Source organism: Rhinichthys klamathensis, unplaced genomic scaffold (assembly GCF_029890125.1).
Source record: "Rhinichthys klamathensis goyatoka isolate OS25496 unplaced genomic scaffold, OSU_Roscu_1.1 h1tg000115l_1, whole genome shotgun sequence".
NCBI classification, from domain to species: domain Eukaryota; kingdom Metazoa; phylum Chordata; class Actinopteri; order Cypriniformes; family Leuciscidae; genus Rhinichthys; species Rhinichthys klamathensis.
In genome coordinates this window covers 1,868,009-1,885,227 of record NW_026606652.1, presented here as the reverse complement: position 1 = coordinate 1,885,227, position 17,219 = coordinate 1,868,009, and the positions used below count along the sequence as shown (strand labels likewise).

The window sequence follows — 17,219 nt, the reverse complement described above, 5'->3', positions numbered from 1 at the left end:
GATGAAAGGACTGTTAATCAACATTCTGGCAACGTGTACTTAACACTGCAGGAAAGAGCATTTGTGCGCCGCCCTGCTGGTCACACACGGCATAAACACTGGATAATCATTTATAAAAGTCCACGTATAGGAAATTAATAAACCCCCAAAAGCAAGACGACCGATTCGTAAAACGATAAGGTTTTCTGTAACACTAACGTTAGGTCTTTCAACTAATATAAAACAAAAAAACGATTTATTTAACGTTTCTATTTGTTCTGAATTTATACAAATAAGTTACAATATACATCCACTAGAGTACAACAAAAAAAAACAGTGCAGCTATAAATTACTAATACTACTTAAACGTTTATCGATTCTAAAAGATTAGAATAAACAACGAGTAATATGGCGAACACGGATCAGGCGTGCGGCCGAGGCCCAGTCAGCATGCGCAGATAGATTTACTCGATGTTTTAATCGAAAAAACGGACAAAATACCGTTAAAACGAATTCTATGCGCATTTAACTAAACTCAAACAAAATGATTAACTAGCAATGTATCTAAAACAAAAAGTATTTTTAAGAATTCGACTTCGTCCTCTCACCTCTGCTTGCAGGACAAAATGGCGTTGGTCTCGAGACTGAGGAACGCGGCCGCGCGCGGAAGCATTTATATGCGTGTTCACGCGCAGGGGGGAGGGTAATGGGAGGAGATTGCGTGCGTCTCGTGCATGCGTACGTAAACCATAGACTGTAAAGACGTAAACACATTGAAAATGGTAATTTCACGACGTCTTCGTATATACTTATAACAGTTATATCTTTTAATCAAAAGTCCTGGGAGATATTTATTTGCTAGACATTATACTTTTAACATTTTAACGCGATTAAAACGGATTGATCCAGTTTGGAAGTTTCCATGACCTGATTATCTTTAGGCTTCTGCTGAACATATCAAGTCACATGAGAACAATGACTCTCAGGTGTGAATTAATTTAATTAATGCTTAAAAATATTCAGCAATGACAATGCCCCTTCTCCACCCCGTGACAGCAATAACATTCAGGGAAAAGCCTTTTAGTTTCTTTATTCTCTATATTCATCTGTAAATATCTGAAATTTTCCATCACATCAAAACAAGAAGTACTAATTGAGGCTAGAAATGGCATCAGTGGGGAATGCCTACAAAATGGGTCTTTGCTGTATTAAAAGATCTCAGTTGTGGCCTCGGACTAAATTAAACAAAAAAAAGTATCATAAGAATTAGGCTCTACAGGTTGGTAAGATCTTTGACAAAATAACAGTAAACAGAATCATATTTCAAATATAAAATTCAATTTTATAAATACTTCACCAAAAACATATGTCCCATAGATTTGACTCATGGGTGGTGTTTCCACCTACAATGCCATGCAATCCTGAGCGAAAAGGTGGGCTTCTAGAGCAGATTTGCAAAGAGAGAGGCAAAATGGCACAGAAAGATAAAAATAATACTGAGAGATGTATCATTTACTCTGATATGGACCATATAGTCAATGTATACACCTTTTTTAATATTTTTTATAAATAAACACATTTTAATGTTCTTAACTGTAACTGTCGATCTTTCAGCTGACAAAACACTGAAAATCAGCTTTTCTAACAAAATTTGTGGTAAGACATGTATTAAGAAAATTGCTATAGGACCATAAGTCAATCAACCTATTGAACGAACTGCATGTGCATCTGTCTTTAGAGCTTTAGATTTTCATTTGTGAAAAATTAGATATGGCATCTACTAAGGTCTATTCCAAAGCCTGGAGACTGAAAATACCCTACAACCTTTAGTTGTTACCTTCATTTACTGTTGATGCTGGATTACACTTCACTACTTTTAAAATCTGAAGAGATTTTAAAACGCTAGGCATCACAGATTTGTTGATGTTGTAAAAGGTTACGAAGGAAAACTGGCCATTCTAAATGACTGAAGATCACACACTACCAGACTTTCAAGTCTTTCAAAACACGACAAAGTCACTCAGAAACATGTTTGATATCTTCCGACTGGATGGAATCAGTCTGAAGCTAAAAAACTGGAGTCTGTGGCCATCACACACAATGTGATTTTTGGCAACTGCTGTCGACTCCCGACTGAAAATCAGGACAACAATCTGTGCAAAAGTCATGTAGTGAGGTGTGGATGACTCATTTTAACATCAACATCACTCTTTTCAGTCCAGAAAGCACAATAACTTAAGTCAAGAGAAATGACAATTAACACCTTTGCAACACACATTCCCTATCTCTCTTAATCACTCAAATTCAGCCACAACACTGTTGTACATTTGGCCTACTGATACCAGACCTGATGTGCAGACCCCACCCACACGTCCCCCCCCCCCCCCCCCCATCATCACTCTCACAAATGCCCCCTTTGTGTCCTCAACGACAGAAAAACAGGGGTCTTTTGTTTCAGTTGAGTCCAGCATATCAATGGCTTACAGTTATAAGGCTGCAATTTCCAACTGCTGTCAGTGTGTGAGACACGTGATGTCATCGGCCCTTTTATTGTAAATTCATTGAAAACCTTTAACTTAAATATAAAACAAATACAGCCAAAGATATCGAAATAAAATAAACGTAAACCAAAGATGGCATTAGTTTGACATCATATCATTAAATTAAAGCAGATTTATATTACTAAAGTCACTGAGGAAAAAAAGTAAGGTTAGGAATGTAAATTCCTCTGCAGATGACACACTGTTTTATTCTATCACAAAATAGAAAATAATTAAATACACAGCAAACTCGGCTAAATCTAGAGAACACCCAGGTGAGATTAAAAGTCAAAGGGACAAACAGAAATGAATTGACTACGGAAACTTCAGTATTTTTGAAGGGCCTGTAGTGCTGTCACACACCAGCAGGGACAGTCCATCATGTTCACCCATCATTCATAATTATTGTCCTACTTATAAGAGAGAGAACACTAAATGGCAAACACTGTTTTGATTTCCCTAAAATCTCAGTAGAAAATCAAACAATTCTAAAACTTTAAGAGTACCATTGCAAGGTTTTTAAATCCCTGTAGGCTCTACAGAAATAACATGACTTTGATTTCCCCTTTCAGAGACGCCATGAGACGCTATGAGGTCTCCCAGCCCAGCAGGAGGCGCTGTAGCAGCAGGATCAGAGGTTGGAGTGTATGTGTGTTCAAATTAGTGTAAAACTGTGTGTGTATGTGAGATCACACACGGGTGTGTCTGCAGCTGTGTGAGGTTCCAGCGGCTGCCTCTGGGGCAGATGAGGGCTCATCGTCGCTGGAATCGTGTGTGTGGGAGTGTGTGTTCTCCTTCCGAAGGCCCATGCAGATATGGCTCTGGAGCGCGGCAGGCGTGAGCCACTCTTTAGGCAGACAACTCTGCAGAAATGGTATACAGGAGCTGAAATATGCCAATCGATTCACCCAGCGCGGGATCTCTTTCCCACACAGCAACTATAGAGAGAGAGAGAGAGAGAGAGAGAAAATGATGTGAGAATGTAAAAAAAATTACAAGCATATATGTCATCATCAGTCAGTGAGGTTGTATATGGCCTATAGTCAGATCATTTATAAAAGAAAGACAGAAAAAGTCATTAGGGGAGTAAACTGACCTCAGACAGCGAGGATGAAAAATGGTTGCAGTTTTTGTGCATCAGGTGGTAGGCGTTTCCCTTGAACTCCTTTCCCAGCTCCTCCATTATTTTATCAATGTCCTCCTCTGCAAAGTCTGTTGTACCCAGAGCTATAGCCTCTCTGTAGAGAAAACAGGACTTGTGATATGTTTTTTATGGCTCATATGCGTGTGTGTGTGTGTATGTGGTTGTGTAAAACTCACTTGAATTTGAAAGTCTCCCCCAGTTCTGAGGCATTTCCAGGGCTGATCTCAAAAATGCCGCTGAAGGGATATGGATGGCCGCCATATGCAAACTCTAATGGAAACAAAACAGCAAATAATAATGTAGGTTGTGAACATTTTTTTGACTGTCACTTTAGAAGGAATTTTACAAGAACACCATACTTCACTTTAAATTCAGGCTGTCTTGCACATTGGGAGGACCAATGTACTTTGTACAGTACCGGTAATCAATCTAAACTATTAGCAAATAATATCTTTATTTTAAAACATGCAAAAATTCACTCTTATTTGTATGCCTAATATGTCAAAAACAAATATTTCTTGTCTCATCAGATCAAGTTACGTAAATTATTATTCTCCTGGATATTCCTTTTTGTGGTTAAAATTTTCTATCATAAATATTAAATATTTAGCAACTTACATCCTACCTCACAAATGTAAGTGTCATGCTGGAATTCATATGTGGTATCTGTGAACAGTACCTTCTCTGATTTGATTAACCATCTCAATCATTTTGACATTGACGAGCGCAGTTAGACTGCAGAGGCAACCAGCCTAAAGATTGAACTTTTTCTCATCCTAACAACAAACAGAGCAGCATCAAGAATGTCAAATATTGGTGGGAACAAATTTGGCCATTTTGTCCCCCTCAATGTTTATGGTGGTTAAGGCCCTGCTTTAATATCGGCAAGAAATCAAAATGGAGGATTATTGTTTTTTTGTGTGTGTTTTTTTTTAATCGATGCACATCATCTATCCGATCAATTCCTGGTTAACAAAATCAAGTCAAATGTTTTTCTTGTTCGGGAAGCCGTTTGACTTGGATATACATCACATACATATCATACATCTATTGCAATCATCTTTCCCCCCCTATTCTGACATATATCTGTGTATTAATGAGAGGCTAGAGTAAAGATCCCACAAATCATGGCTCAGTCCTCACCCCTCAGAGCTGCCTATGTCTGCTCTGTATCAATGCTGCTAATGTGTGAAAGAGTAAAAAAAAAAAAGGACACTGTGAAAGAAGACAGCATATTCTCTGTTACTTTATGACTCAGATCACTATTGGCAACAGTTTATTTTTTTCTGTTGTGTTCCATCATTCACTACAGACAGACAACAGTCCACTGCCAATTGTAGGTCATGTAAAGTCACTTGCAAACCTTACGCAGGCCTTTAAATGCTAGTGACAAGGCTCAGATCGCAGTGATTGCATTGGTGACCGTTGAATGAACAAAAACATGTACAATAACAAGGAATAGTGATGTATGTGTATATATCACATTACTTAAATGTGGCCACTCCAATTACTACTACTTAAATAAAAAATAAAAAAACTGAAATGATGAATGATATATTCAGTTGCTCATTCAGTTCTAAATTATCTTCACCCTCATGTCATAGTATTTTTTATTTGACACTCTAAATATATCAGTAATGGAACATGTCCACTAATTGTAGTCCCAGTAGCTGAAACAACCCTTTCCACTGTGTGTAATGAAGTTCTTTACAAATGGGACTGAGGTTCCAGTAGAGGTCTAGAGTTTGATGCAAAAAAAAAAAAAAGATTAAATCATTGAATAATCTTAATATGTCACTCTACCTCTGCCGTAGATCTCTATTCCTGAGTGGAAGACTCCAATACCCAGAGTGGAGGTGTATTCATTTATCCAGTACTAAGAGAGCAAGAGGGAGAACGACATCATCATACAATCATGTTTTAATTAACTGTAAATGTCTTTGTTTCTCTATGTCTGGATCTATCTATCTATCTATCTATCTATCTATCTATCTATCTATCTATCTATCTATCTATCTATCTATCTATCTATCTATCTATCTATCTATCTATCTATATTCTGCATCCTGTTAAGTATATACATGGCATTCAAATCAATGAATGGTGCAAAACCCTGACACACACACACACACACACACACACACACAATAAGCTTTAAAGGGTTAGTTCACCCAAAAATGGAATGAAGGGCAGCTGGGGCACCTTTTTGGCCTCACACTCAAAAAGCCCCCTCCCCCCCCGAACCTGCCGGCCCGGAAAGTTAGTAAAAACATCGTTAGTTCACGTAGTGTAGCAGCGCAGTGCTACGTCAGAACGTAGGCTCACTATTGTCCAGCATCACACTCATGACCAGCGTCGGCCAATAGTGAGCCTACATTCTGACGTAGCACTGCGCTGTTACACTACGTGAACTCACTCAGAGGCCCACATAGAAGAAAACGAATAGCTGAATAAAGTCGTTATTTATTTATTTTTGCGCACAAAAAGTATTCTCATCGCTTGATAAACTTAAGGTTCAGCCACTGAAGTCACTTGGAATATTTGAACAGTGTTTTTACTAACTTTCTGGGCCGGCAGGTTTCAATTACAATAGAAGCCTATGGAGGAGTGAGACAGCTCTCAGATTTAATCAAATATATCTTAATTTGTGTTCCAAAGATGAACGGAAGTCTTATGGGGTTGGAACAACATGAGGGTGAGTAATTACTAATTACTCACCCTCATGTAATTACTGACAGAATTTTCATTTTTGGGTGAACTAACTCTTTAAGGGGAAGGGGGGGAGGGGGTGAATATTGAGAGAAAACATGTATGTGTGAGTGTGAGGCCAAAAAGGTGCACCAGCTGCCCTTCATGAATAATAGAACATGCAGAACATGATTTAATGTACACAGAGACTAGTCTATCCCACCCCAGTGTTATATGGTGTGTGTATTTCCAGGGGAATGCATGAATTAACTTATAATACATACTTTTATTTGGATATAGTATTTAGATACGACTTATTAAATGTAAAATAAACGAATAAGTCCATGTGTAGCCTACCCATTAGTCACTTTCTTGATGTTAAAATGTCTGTCTTGTGGTTTTATGACATAATATTGCATAAAATATACAGCATTATAATGACAAGAAGTGTTACTTCATAAATAAACATTTGGATTACCACAATCACTGTTCTGTCTGGTGCAAATGTTTAGATTGTGATGGGGTTACAGCGCCTCCTCGAGCAAGGGAGTAAAAACACACGCGCTCTCATCTATACCGCTGTCAAATATGCTTCACAGTAGGTTTGAAAACGTGCTTTCAAAATTAAACCTCTGTGTTATCGGCCCAGATGCTTCATCACTACACTATATGACCACCATTCCTAAAGTCTTTGTATTGTTTTTTTTTTGTTTTTTTATAAAATGCAAAATTAGAGACCAAAAGGAGCGAGGTTTATGAAAAACAGTGTAACGTTAAATGATGAAATAATGAAAGGGTTAAAGTTCTTACCATGTCATACACATTAAGAATAACGGGCTCATTTGCCATCCTGAGAGAGAAGCGCGCGGTCCCTTAAAATAACGGGCGTTTATTGCTCTCGAGCCCCTCGCGCACCCGGGTTTCGGATCCAAAGAAGATTAAAACACAGCAAAGTCGCTAGTCCAACATCCAAAAGACCAAAACACTACATAAATGACCCACTCTTTTCATTTTATCAATCAGAGAGTCATTCTGTGAGCTGGGCTCGTGGGCCTAGTCGCGTTACTAACCGAGAAACAGCGGCTGCAGAGGTAGGCACGGGCGAGGAAAGGCAACAGGGCATCAGTTTCCATCAATGGTGAATCTAGCCAGAGAAAACAGGCACTTGTGGCCTCTGAGTGCGCAGCGCGCGGACAGTCTCCGGTAAGCGCGAGGGGAAGAGAGCACAGGCACCGAATAAGACCTATTTCACCGGTTTTCAATGATAGACACTAACCAAAAAAAGTCCTGAAAGGGCGCAGATGACATGTGATGCACAATGACTGGCTGTCAGCCAAATCAGCAGTTTGAATTCCCGTTAAGATGACCAATATTCCATATAGAATGTTGCTGTAAAGAAGCGCGCGCTCACGCGTGTTTCGATTGCACGGGTTTTGCCGCTTGCCTGAGCGCTGGGGTCGCAGATGTGATGTCGAAGGGAGCTTGGTGCAGTTCCGACCCCAACAGCCATCAGCGCCGCAGTCCCGGGGTTTATCCTCATGGAGGCCGCGCTGAGCAGCACGGACGCGGTGTGAAAATTCCTAAACACGGTTCATTATATTGATGGTGACATCACTCTAGCCGGGTCGCGAGCGTGAGGAATCTAGTGTGCACTAGAATCAGCGGAGCGTGCGCTTATTACATCATCATCATCACGATCAATACGCAGCGCGTTCATCATCCCCCTCCTCCATCCGCGCAGAGCGTTATATCGGGGCGGGGGCGATGCGTATTCTGATCTCCAAATAACAGTGTTATGTTAAAATGGCATCTGAAGAATATGTTAACTGACATAAACTACAAACTGTAATTTTTTTATTTATTTTTTATGTAATTTTAAAGGAAAACAACGTAAAAATGCTAAATGCTACCTGATCGTTGGATAACTATAACATATTATAAGGTAATATATAAAACAAAAAAATAATTATAATTATATTTTAAAATACAATACATTTTACTGCAAAGAAGTAACTTTTTACTTGTAAAAAGTCTGCATGGCCTTATAATTTACCAAAAAATAAATATGTATTAATCCATATAGATTAAAGTGAAATATTGTTACAAATATGTTTTTGTAGTAAAGAAAAGTATAGAAACACCTAATATTTTATGGATGAATAAGACATATTCCTAGAATTCCTGCAAGCCATTACATTTGTTTAGAGCTATGGTTATTTTTGGTTACAGTTACATTGTGTTTCCATTGTTTACAGTGAATTTAACTATTTTTTTGACAGTGCATTATTACAGGAGCTCATCTAAGCTGATGGTCATTGCTCTCAGAGGGTTTATTAGTGACAGAGAGGGAGATGGTTTAATGCTTACTGTATAACCCATAACATGGTGAGGCTGTCCGTTTTTATAGGTTTAGTATTTGATGATGGTGTTTGAGCAAAATTGCACTGTTAGATTGTATGTGCTTTTGAATCCATGTCCTATTTCTTGTAAAATGTTACCAAGTCTTGTCTAGTAGAGTATAACTGCATTAAGGAATGTGTTAGACATGTTTTAGCCATGCTGATGTAATTTAAATAATGAAACAGCATTACAGAACGGTGTCTTTTTAGGTATGCGTTTGATTATTCAATATTCTAAATACATTAGAAGTAAATGTAAATAAGCCAAATCTTTAAACATGATGCCACCGCTCTTTCTGCTTTAGCCATAATGTAATAAGACTCCAGCAGAGGAAGTACTGCATTATCACTCTCTTTTGTTTCTCTCTCTTAAGTGCATTCAACCACTGCTGCCTTTGAGTGTATTGATTTCTGATGAGGAGTACTACTACACACACAGACACAAACACACACAAACATGCACATACCAGTAGTCATTTGTCAAAGGCATGTGCTTCCGTTCTCAGACAGCAGACAAAGACACAGCAGCAGACAGCCCATCACTCACACATATGATACTGCATGTTATCGTGAGTCAGTTATCTCAATGGGACACAGATGCAGAGCAGTTCTCTGCATTTCATCCATCCCTAACATAAGCAATTGTACCCACTTATTGTCACAGTATCAAAATATTTTGTATCTGCATTCAAGAGTCATGGTAATGGGACTAGGACAAGGGATTAAAATATTTTGACAGCAATATTTTTACTATACTATCACACGCACACAAACACACACTCATTATGTATAATAAGATCTGTAGCATATTGTACACCTGCTCTGACCAATGATAGCTGAGCTTTATAACGACAGTAAAATGTTATATTTAGGCCTATTTATTCATATCTAACTCAAATTATTATATTATAAAGCTATAATTATTATGAAATTTTCTTCTTAAAGGGTTAGTTCAACCAAAATGGAAATTCTGTCATTAATTACTCACCCTCATGTCGTTTAAAACCCGTAAGACTTTCATTCATCTTCGGATGTCCCTCCATTGAGTCTGATTTTTTTTTTACATTTTAATATTTTGTGAATAAAGTGGTAAATTCAGTGGGGTTTTTTTTTTGTCCCTTCACAAAAATGAGGCGTAAAACTTAAAACCGATGTCTTTACTAACTTTGGTGGTTGAAAGTGGTAGTTGAGTAGACTGTCAATGAAGAGACAGAAAGCTCTGATCATTAAAAAAGATCTTCATTTGTGTTCCGAAGATAAACGAAAGTAATTAATGTGAGTAATTAATGACAAAATTTTCATTTTTGGGTGAACTATCCCTTTAAGAAATCAGAATTCCTCTGAAATCTGGAAGGGGGCTGTGAAGACACTTATAGAACTTCTTCTGTATGCGTATTTTGGGATATTACATAAGAACGCTGCATGGAAACGCCAAGATGCTCATACATTCTAAAAATGCGCAATTTTTTTTTTATATAAAAAGACGACATGCGCATAAACTACAAAGGAAACTCCTTTACCAAATAAATCACGTGACTTTGCATCAACAGTGGATGTGATTGGATAACTGGACTAACCAGCAGACGAATTTCATTCACTGCACCTAAAAATGTGATGATTTTGTAAACACATGGGATGGAAACTGCTTTATTCCAAGTTTGCCTTAAATTCGCAGCATTGGATGGAAACAAAAGTGTGATGCGTGTTCTTCGTCAATTAATACATGTGACTGAAGGTCAAAGGGTTAGTTCACCCAAAAATGAAAATTCTGTCAGTAATTACTCACCCTCATGTTGTTCCAACCCCGTAAGACTTTCGTTCATCTTTGGAACACAAATTAAGATATTTTTGATTAAATCTAAGAGCTGGATCACTCCTCCATAGGCTTCTAAGGGATTGAAACTTGCCAGCCCAAAAGTTATTAAAGACATCATTGAAATAGTCCAAGTGACTACAGTGGCTCAATCTTAAATTTATCAAGTGACGAGCATACTTTTTCTGTTGGCCTCGAGTTAGTTCACGTAGTGTAACTGCGCAGCGCTTCTGTGTTGTACGTCACACGTAGGCTCACTATTGGCCAACGCTGGTCATGTGTGTGATGCGCGTGACGTACAACCTAGAAGCGCTGCGCAGTTTCACTACGTGAACTAACTCGAGGCCCACAGAGAAGGAAATTAATAGTTGAATAAAGTCGTTATTTTTGTTTGTTTTTTGCGCACAAAAAGTATTCTCTTGATAAACTTAAGATTGAGCCACTGTAGTCACTTGGACTATTTTAATGATGTCTTTAATAACTTTTGGGTAGGCAAATTTCATTCCCTTAAGAAGCCTATGGAGGAGTGATCCAGCTCTCAGATTTAATCAAAAATATCTTAATTTGTGTTCCGAAGACGAACGAAAGTCTTACGGGGTTGGAACAACATGAGGGTGAGTAATTACTGACAGAGTTTTCATTTTGGGTGAACTATCCCTTCAACTTGTCCCTCCGCAAAAAATGTTCAACAAAAACGTACTATTTCAGACCTTACATCCATCCTCAATAATAACACTTTACCATACGGTTTGCCTTGTTAACATTAGTTAATGCATTTTGTATCATATAACAATGAATTTTTAACGGTAGGCTAATTTTTTTTAAAGAACCCATTAATCTAGGTCAATGTTAATTTATTAACACTTGTAAATTCATTTTCATTCATAATAAATTAATTCTAATTCATAAATCTTAAAATGTAAAAGATGCACTACCTAGCATATGTAGATGTCAGTGTCAATACAATCAATGATTTTGCCGTTTTAATCTTTTATTTGTAAAAAATATTTCAAATACCGAGAAGCAAAAAGTAAATTGTTTTTTCAAACAAATGATTTATTCAATGCTTGATGCATGTGAATCCAACATTATTTAAACTGTGAAACGTGAATGAGCACTTCATACATGGCCTTTACATGTGTTTTTTTTATCCACACAAACCTGCAGAAGATCAGCCATGACAACACAAACACATCTGTCAGTTACAGGACAGATACAGTCAGAAGCAGCACGAGCTGCCGCCCCTAAAACTGCAGACAGGGAGCAGCGCTGAGACCAGCAGCTCAACTTGGCCAGGCACGAGTTGAGGTGAAGAAAAAAAAAATTATGTACAAGACGATTCCAGAAACACAGGCCATATACAACATCAACAATACATCATTTTCATTCTGATTGTGAATTCTAAAGTTCCACCTTTAGTTTTTTATTCCCCTGAAGGAAGAAGAGCAAATACAAGGCCAGCACTGATGGCAAATAAACAAACTGAACGGCTTCACTTCCCACACTACTCCAGCCACTGAAATGCATCCTGCATGTTCCAACATGGATGAGTGAGAAATTAAAGTATTTTTTTTTTTAAAAACTCTCAACCCACATCATGCACGCTTTCGAACATACTCTTGCGCAAGCAGGTACCCGAGAATACCTCAATTAATCTAATCGTACAACCTCAGGCTCATTCAAGCCCTCTCTGGAGGTACAAGACGAATCATTCCACTGTGGGTCTGTCTTCTGCCCAGAAACACAGCTCCACCTCGGCCTAGGTCTCCTGCCTGCGGCCCCTCTGTCTAGTTCGGATTACAGAGATTTCTGCAGCTGTTGATCCAAACACTGTGTTCATCATCCCCGTTCCCTTATTTCACCATGTGATGTCATCAGGCATGCTGGGTATTCTGGTTAAACGCCAATGATTATCACCAAATTAATCGTGAAAATATTTTACAGCTACATGCGTGTCATGATAACATGGCATAAACGATTAAAGAAAATTTGCACTTTCTGCTTCCATTAACTGGGTTTCCATTTTCACTCCCTGGTTATGTTTGGGCGAGTTCAAAGAAAAAAAAAAAGCTTTAGTCTATAAAATGTGATGGGTTAAAACGGGCCCCGGGGCCCCCGGTGGTTCAGCTGAAGGCGTTTGTAAGCGATGAAACCTGCTGTTACTACTGCCAGGGCGACTACAGTATACAATGTCCATGTACCGAAAGCAGATGAAGATTCTCCATCGGCACGAGAGCTTGTGGGGCCGTTCTGCAGAATAGGCTGTAGACGTATACAAACACATGTAAGTGAAGCTGATTGATTGACAGTTCCCAGAGATGTAATCTACAGTACATCACAATTGCGATGGCCAGCAGTACTTACTCGCTGCTGTATGCGAAGATGCACATCCTCCCCTGCAGACCGAAACAGCTCCACTGCTGCACCGTGAGACAGACTGTCCAACTTCTGGCCATTTATCTACACCAAACAATCATGTACTCATCATTTATTGAGCATATATGAAAAATCAACTTTGCTATCAGTGGAATAAATGACATTTTAAAATATATTCAAATAGAAAACAGTTATTTTATATTGAAATAATATTTCACAATATTAACAAATTTTTATTTTAACAAATAAATGCAGCCTTGGTGAGCATAAGAGACCTTTATTAAATCTCACTGACTCCAAACGTTTATATAAAGTTTAATGAACGTTTTTCTTATAAAATGTATCCATTTCTGCTCTGGTGAAGTGGTAGTTTTGATTCACAGTTAAAGGAGTTGTTCACTTTTTAAAAAACTTTTGCTGATAATTTACTCACCCCCATGTCATCCAAGATGTCCATGTCTTTCTTTCTTCAGTCGAAAAGAAATTAATGTTTTTGATGAAAACATTCCAGGATTTTTCTCCATATAATGGACTTCAATGGTAGCCAAACGGTTCAAGGTCTAAATGACCGTTTAGGTTCAGCTTCAAAGGGCTTTAAACGATACCAGACGATGAATAAGGGTCTTATCTAGAGAAACGATCTGTCATTTCAAAAATAAATAAAAAAGTTAAAGTTTTATAGGCACAAATGCTCGCCTTGCGAACTCTCCTGTTAGAACTCGTTCATCAAAATGAACGAATCTTTTTTCGAGTCATTGACTCATTCATCAAAATGAACGAATCTTTTTTCGAGTCACTGACTCGAAAAAAGATTCGTTCATTTTGATGAACGAGTTCGAACAGGAGAGTTCGCAAGGCGAGCATTTGTGCCTATAAAACTTTAACTTTTTTATTTATTTTTGAAATGACCGATCGTTTCGCTAGATAAGACCCTTATTCATAGTCTGGTATCGTTTAAAGCCCTTTGAAGCTGCACTGAAACGGTCATTTAGACCTTGAACCGTTTGGTGCCCAGCAAAGTGCATTATATGGAGAAAAATCCTGGAATGTTTTCATCAAAAACATTAATTTCTTTTCGACTGAAGAAAGAAAGACATGGACATCTTGGATGACATGGGGGTGAGTAAATTATCAGCAAAAGTTTTTTAAAAAGTGAACTAATCCTTTAAGTACAGACATATTAAAAAATTAAGCATGAGTAAAGTATAATGTGTTGAGTTTGTACAGTAAATTACAGTGGTTTTACCGCAATAACTTTATCTCCCTCCTGCAGACGTCCGTCCAGCGCGGCTGCTCCGTCTTCTTTGATTTTTGCCACATAGATTCCGCTGTCATTCATTATATACTGCTGGTCCACTCCACCGACTATATTAAACCCCAGACCTGACAGAGACGGAGAGGATGTTACACACAGCACCAGGTTGGACTACTTACATGATTAATGGTCAGAAGGCCTTAATGTGATTTCTGAAGAAACGGAGATGTTGTACAAACAGACATGATCCCAGCCAGGCATCACTGCTTAAGATACACACATGGAAAACATCACTGTGAAATGCAGTCCTTGCTGTCAGAAACATTTTATATCTATGCTAATGCATAATGTAAGTAATGTTAATCAAAACACTTAAAATTAGTGATCGAAATTATGCAGTAAGCAAAAAAAGTTTAAAAAGTTCCTCTTTGCTCTTTTATGTATTTTAGTAAGAGGTTGATACATACAACTCAAATTTAAAGTTACAACAAAATGAAAAAAGCAACAGATCTTTTACTCTGAATTGTGAAGAACATCCGAGTGAAACCAGATTATCAAAAAACTAAATGAGGGGACTTGTCTATAAATTAGTAGTTGATTGAATTTTGAAATGTGGGTATCACTAAATGATTGGAGAAGTCCGGCATACGTCACCACCAGAGAGAAATCGTGACGTACGTCGGAAGATATGCAATTTTGATTAAACATTACAAGAAAAAAGAAAAAGAAAAAAATACATGGATGATTCATTCCATAAGATCTATAACATGCATTTAAGTAGATAAAGTGAATTTTCAAATTGTAAATGTATTTGATTTATTTACGCAATTTATTTCAGATTTAAAATGTAATTTATTTAAGATAAATCTGAATATGTACGTGTGATGAATATGATGAAAAGGTCAAAATGTAGGATAGTCATACATCAATGCACACTGGTGGACAGTTTTGCACCTAAAATCATGTTAAATAATACTATATCAGATCCAGTCCATGGGTCTAAATCGAATTTAATTAAGATTAATAACATTTTATTTCCAATATTGACAAATGGATTGTTTAAAGGGGTGGGCCTGGTATCAGTTAAACAAACTGACTTGATCAATGGTGTTGATGACGTATGAAGATTATATTATTGTTTTAAAGTCATACCCTTTAATCACAAGTCAAAGTCCAGAGCTATCAGAGCACTCCAGTCCATGACCTCGCAAAGGTCACACACACCAACGCATTATATAAGAGTTTAATCAAAGTCAACAGGCAGCTGAGACTGTCAGCGCTCAGAACCTGCACAAATCCAGACCCACAACACCTGAAACACTTCAATATCAGCCAAACATAGTGTGCCTGAATCTGACAGAAATGTGTCTGTATATGTCGGTCCATATCGCTGACAGTGTATTGTGCTGGTTCTGAACTTTCGCTTTCATAATAACACAAACGTCTCTAAATAAACCCGATCTAGTCGTCTGCAAGAACCCATTCGGGTCCGGATTATCTGTTCTGACTCACGGCGCCTGTTAAATCAGCACTTATTGTTGAAGCGGGCCGAACCAGCAGCACAGAACCGAACCGCCGGACTGAACTCTGTTTCAACAGCTCCGAGAGTGCAGGAGAAGTCGAAGAGAGAGCCAAACTTACCAGCCGGGCCTCTTTTCAGTGTAATATCTGTAACGCTCGCCGCGCTGTGTGCGGATCCGTTCATGATGTCGGAAAAGTTCTACTTTTTATTCCCGAAACAGCTAAAAAGCCTCCTAAAGCGTGCGGAACTCCGCCTGCTTCCTCTCTAATGCTGCCGGGACACGAGCGCACCCGTCACTGCCCCCTAGCGGACACCACCGGAACACTTTCAGAGTGCACTGCAGTGACGGGACGCCTGACTTATCTTGACTTCGGGAGTCGGTTCTTGCAACAGTTCGCCATATTGCATCACATATATGTAAAGAAATCTGTGTAGTACATGCTCTAAAACGTCCCATTTTGTCACATAGACTATTGAAGTTATTGCTTTTTTCGATTAGATGTTTATTGTAATTTTATTAAGCACATTCAACAACAAAATAATTAATTTGCATCTTTTGGCTGAAAAAAAAATACTTGTTTTAAACTATTATAATACACTCAAGTCATACATATTTTCAGTATGTTTTATTTGTAAGATTTGTGCAAGTTTTTCCACACCAGTCAAATGTCCATACAATCAGCGCACTCGACTTGTTTGAAAGAGACAGTTCTCTGTCGAGTGAATCGGTGACCGGTTGACCACTCGTACCGACTCATTCGTGATTTGTGAACAAATCTTTTAGACATTATGGCTGCATCCGAAATCGCATACTTACCTACAGTATAGTAAGGGGAAAACAGTATGTGACTCAAACTATATAGGCGAAAAACAGAATGTGACTAAAGAAGTATGTCTATGGCTGCGTCCAAATCGCATAATTAGGGCCTACCTACTAGTAGGTGAAAAATAGTATGTGACTAAAACTCTATATTAGGCGAAAAACAGTATGTGACTAAAGAAGTGTCTATGGCTGCGTCCGAAATCACATACATCCCTACTATAGTAGGTGAAAACCAGTATGTGACTAAAGAAGTATGTCTATGGCTGCGTCCAAATCGCATACTTAGGGCCTACCTACTAGTAGGTGAAAAATAGTATGTGACTAAAACTCTATAGTAGGTGAAAACCAGTATGTGACTAAAGAAGTATGTCTATGGCTGCTTACGAAATCGCATACTTCCCTACTATATAGTAGGCGAAAAACAGTATGTCACTAAAACTATATAGTAGGTGAAAAACAGTATGTGACTAAAGAAGTATGTCTATGGCTGCGTCCAAATCGCATACTTACCTACTATATACCGGTAGTAGGTGAAAAACAGTATGTGACTAAAACTCTATATTAGGCGAAAAACAGTATGTGACTAAAGAAGTGTCTATGGCTGCGTCCGAAATCACATACATCCCTACTATATAGTAGGTGAAAAACAGTATGTGACTAAAGAAGTATGTCTATGGCTG

At 38.1% G+C, this 17,219-nt stretch overlaps 1 protein-coding gene across 1 annotated transcript; it reads right to left on the bottom strand.

Moving 5' to 3' along the window:
- Window positions 1–2,897: 2,897 nt before the first annotated feature.
- On the bottom strand, window positions 2,898–16,030 carry LOC130088260 (deubiquitinase DESI2-like). The gene is made up of 7 exons (XM_056254963.1): window positions 15,836–16,030; window positions 14,186–14,322; window positions 12,928–13,023; window positions 5,467–5,539; window positions 3,840–3,933; window positions 3,616–3,757; window positions 2,898–3,457 (listed from the first exon to the last, which is right to left on the bottom strand). The coding sequence occupies exons 1-7, from the start codon at window positions 15,897–15,899 to the stop codon at window positions 3,209–3,211; spliced, it is 855 nt and encodes a 284-aa protein (XP_056110938.1). The 5' UTR covers window positions 15,900–16,030; the 3' UTR covers window positions 2,898–3,208.
- Between the last annotated feature and the right edge of the window lie 1,189 nt (window positions 16,031–17,219).

What these genes read in the sequence shown, in the direction of transcription:
- LOC130088260 (XM_056254963.1), bottom strand. Translation starts at nt 15,899, where the DNA reads ATGAACGGATCCGCACACAGCGCGGCGAGCGTTACAGATATTACACTG. An exon ending in ACTGAAAAGAGGCCCGGCTG is followed by an intron (nt 14,323 to 15,835) that starts GTAAGTTTGGCT and finishes CGTCTCTGTCAG; the next exon opens with GTCTGGGGTTTAATATAGTC. An exon ending in TTTCATCCTCGCTGTCTGAG is followed by an intron (nt 3,458 to 3,615) that starts GTCAGTTTACTC and finishes CTCTCTCTATAG; the next exon opens with TTGCTGTGTGGGAAAGAGAT.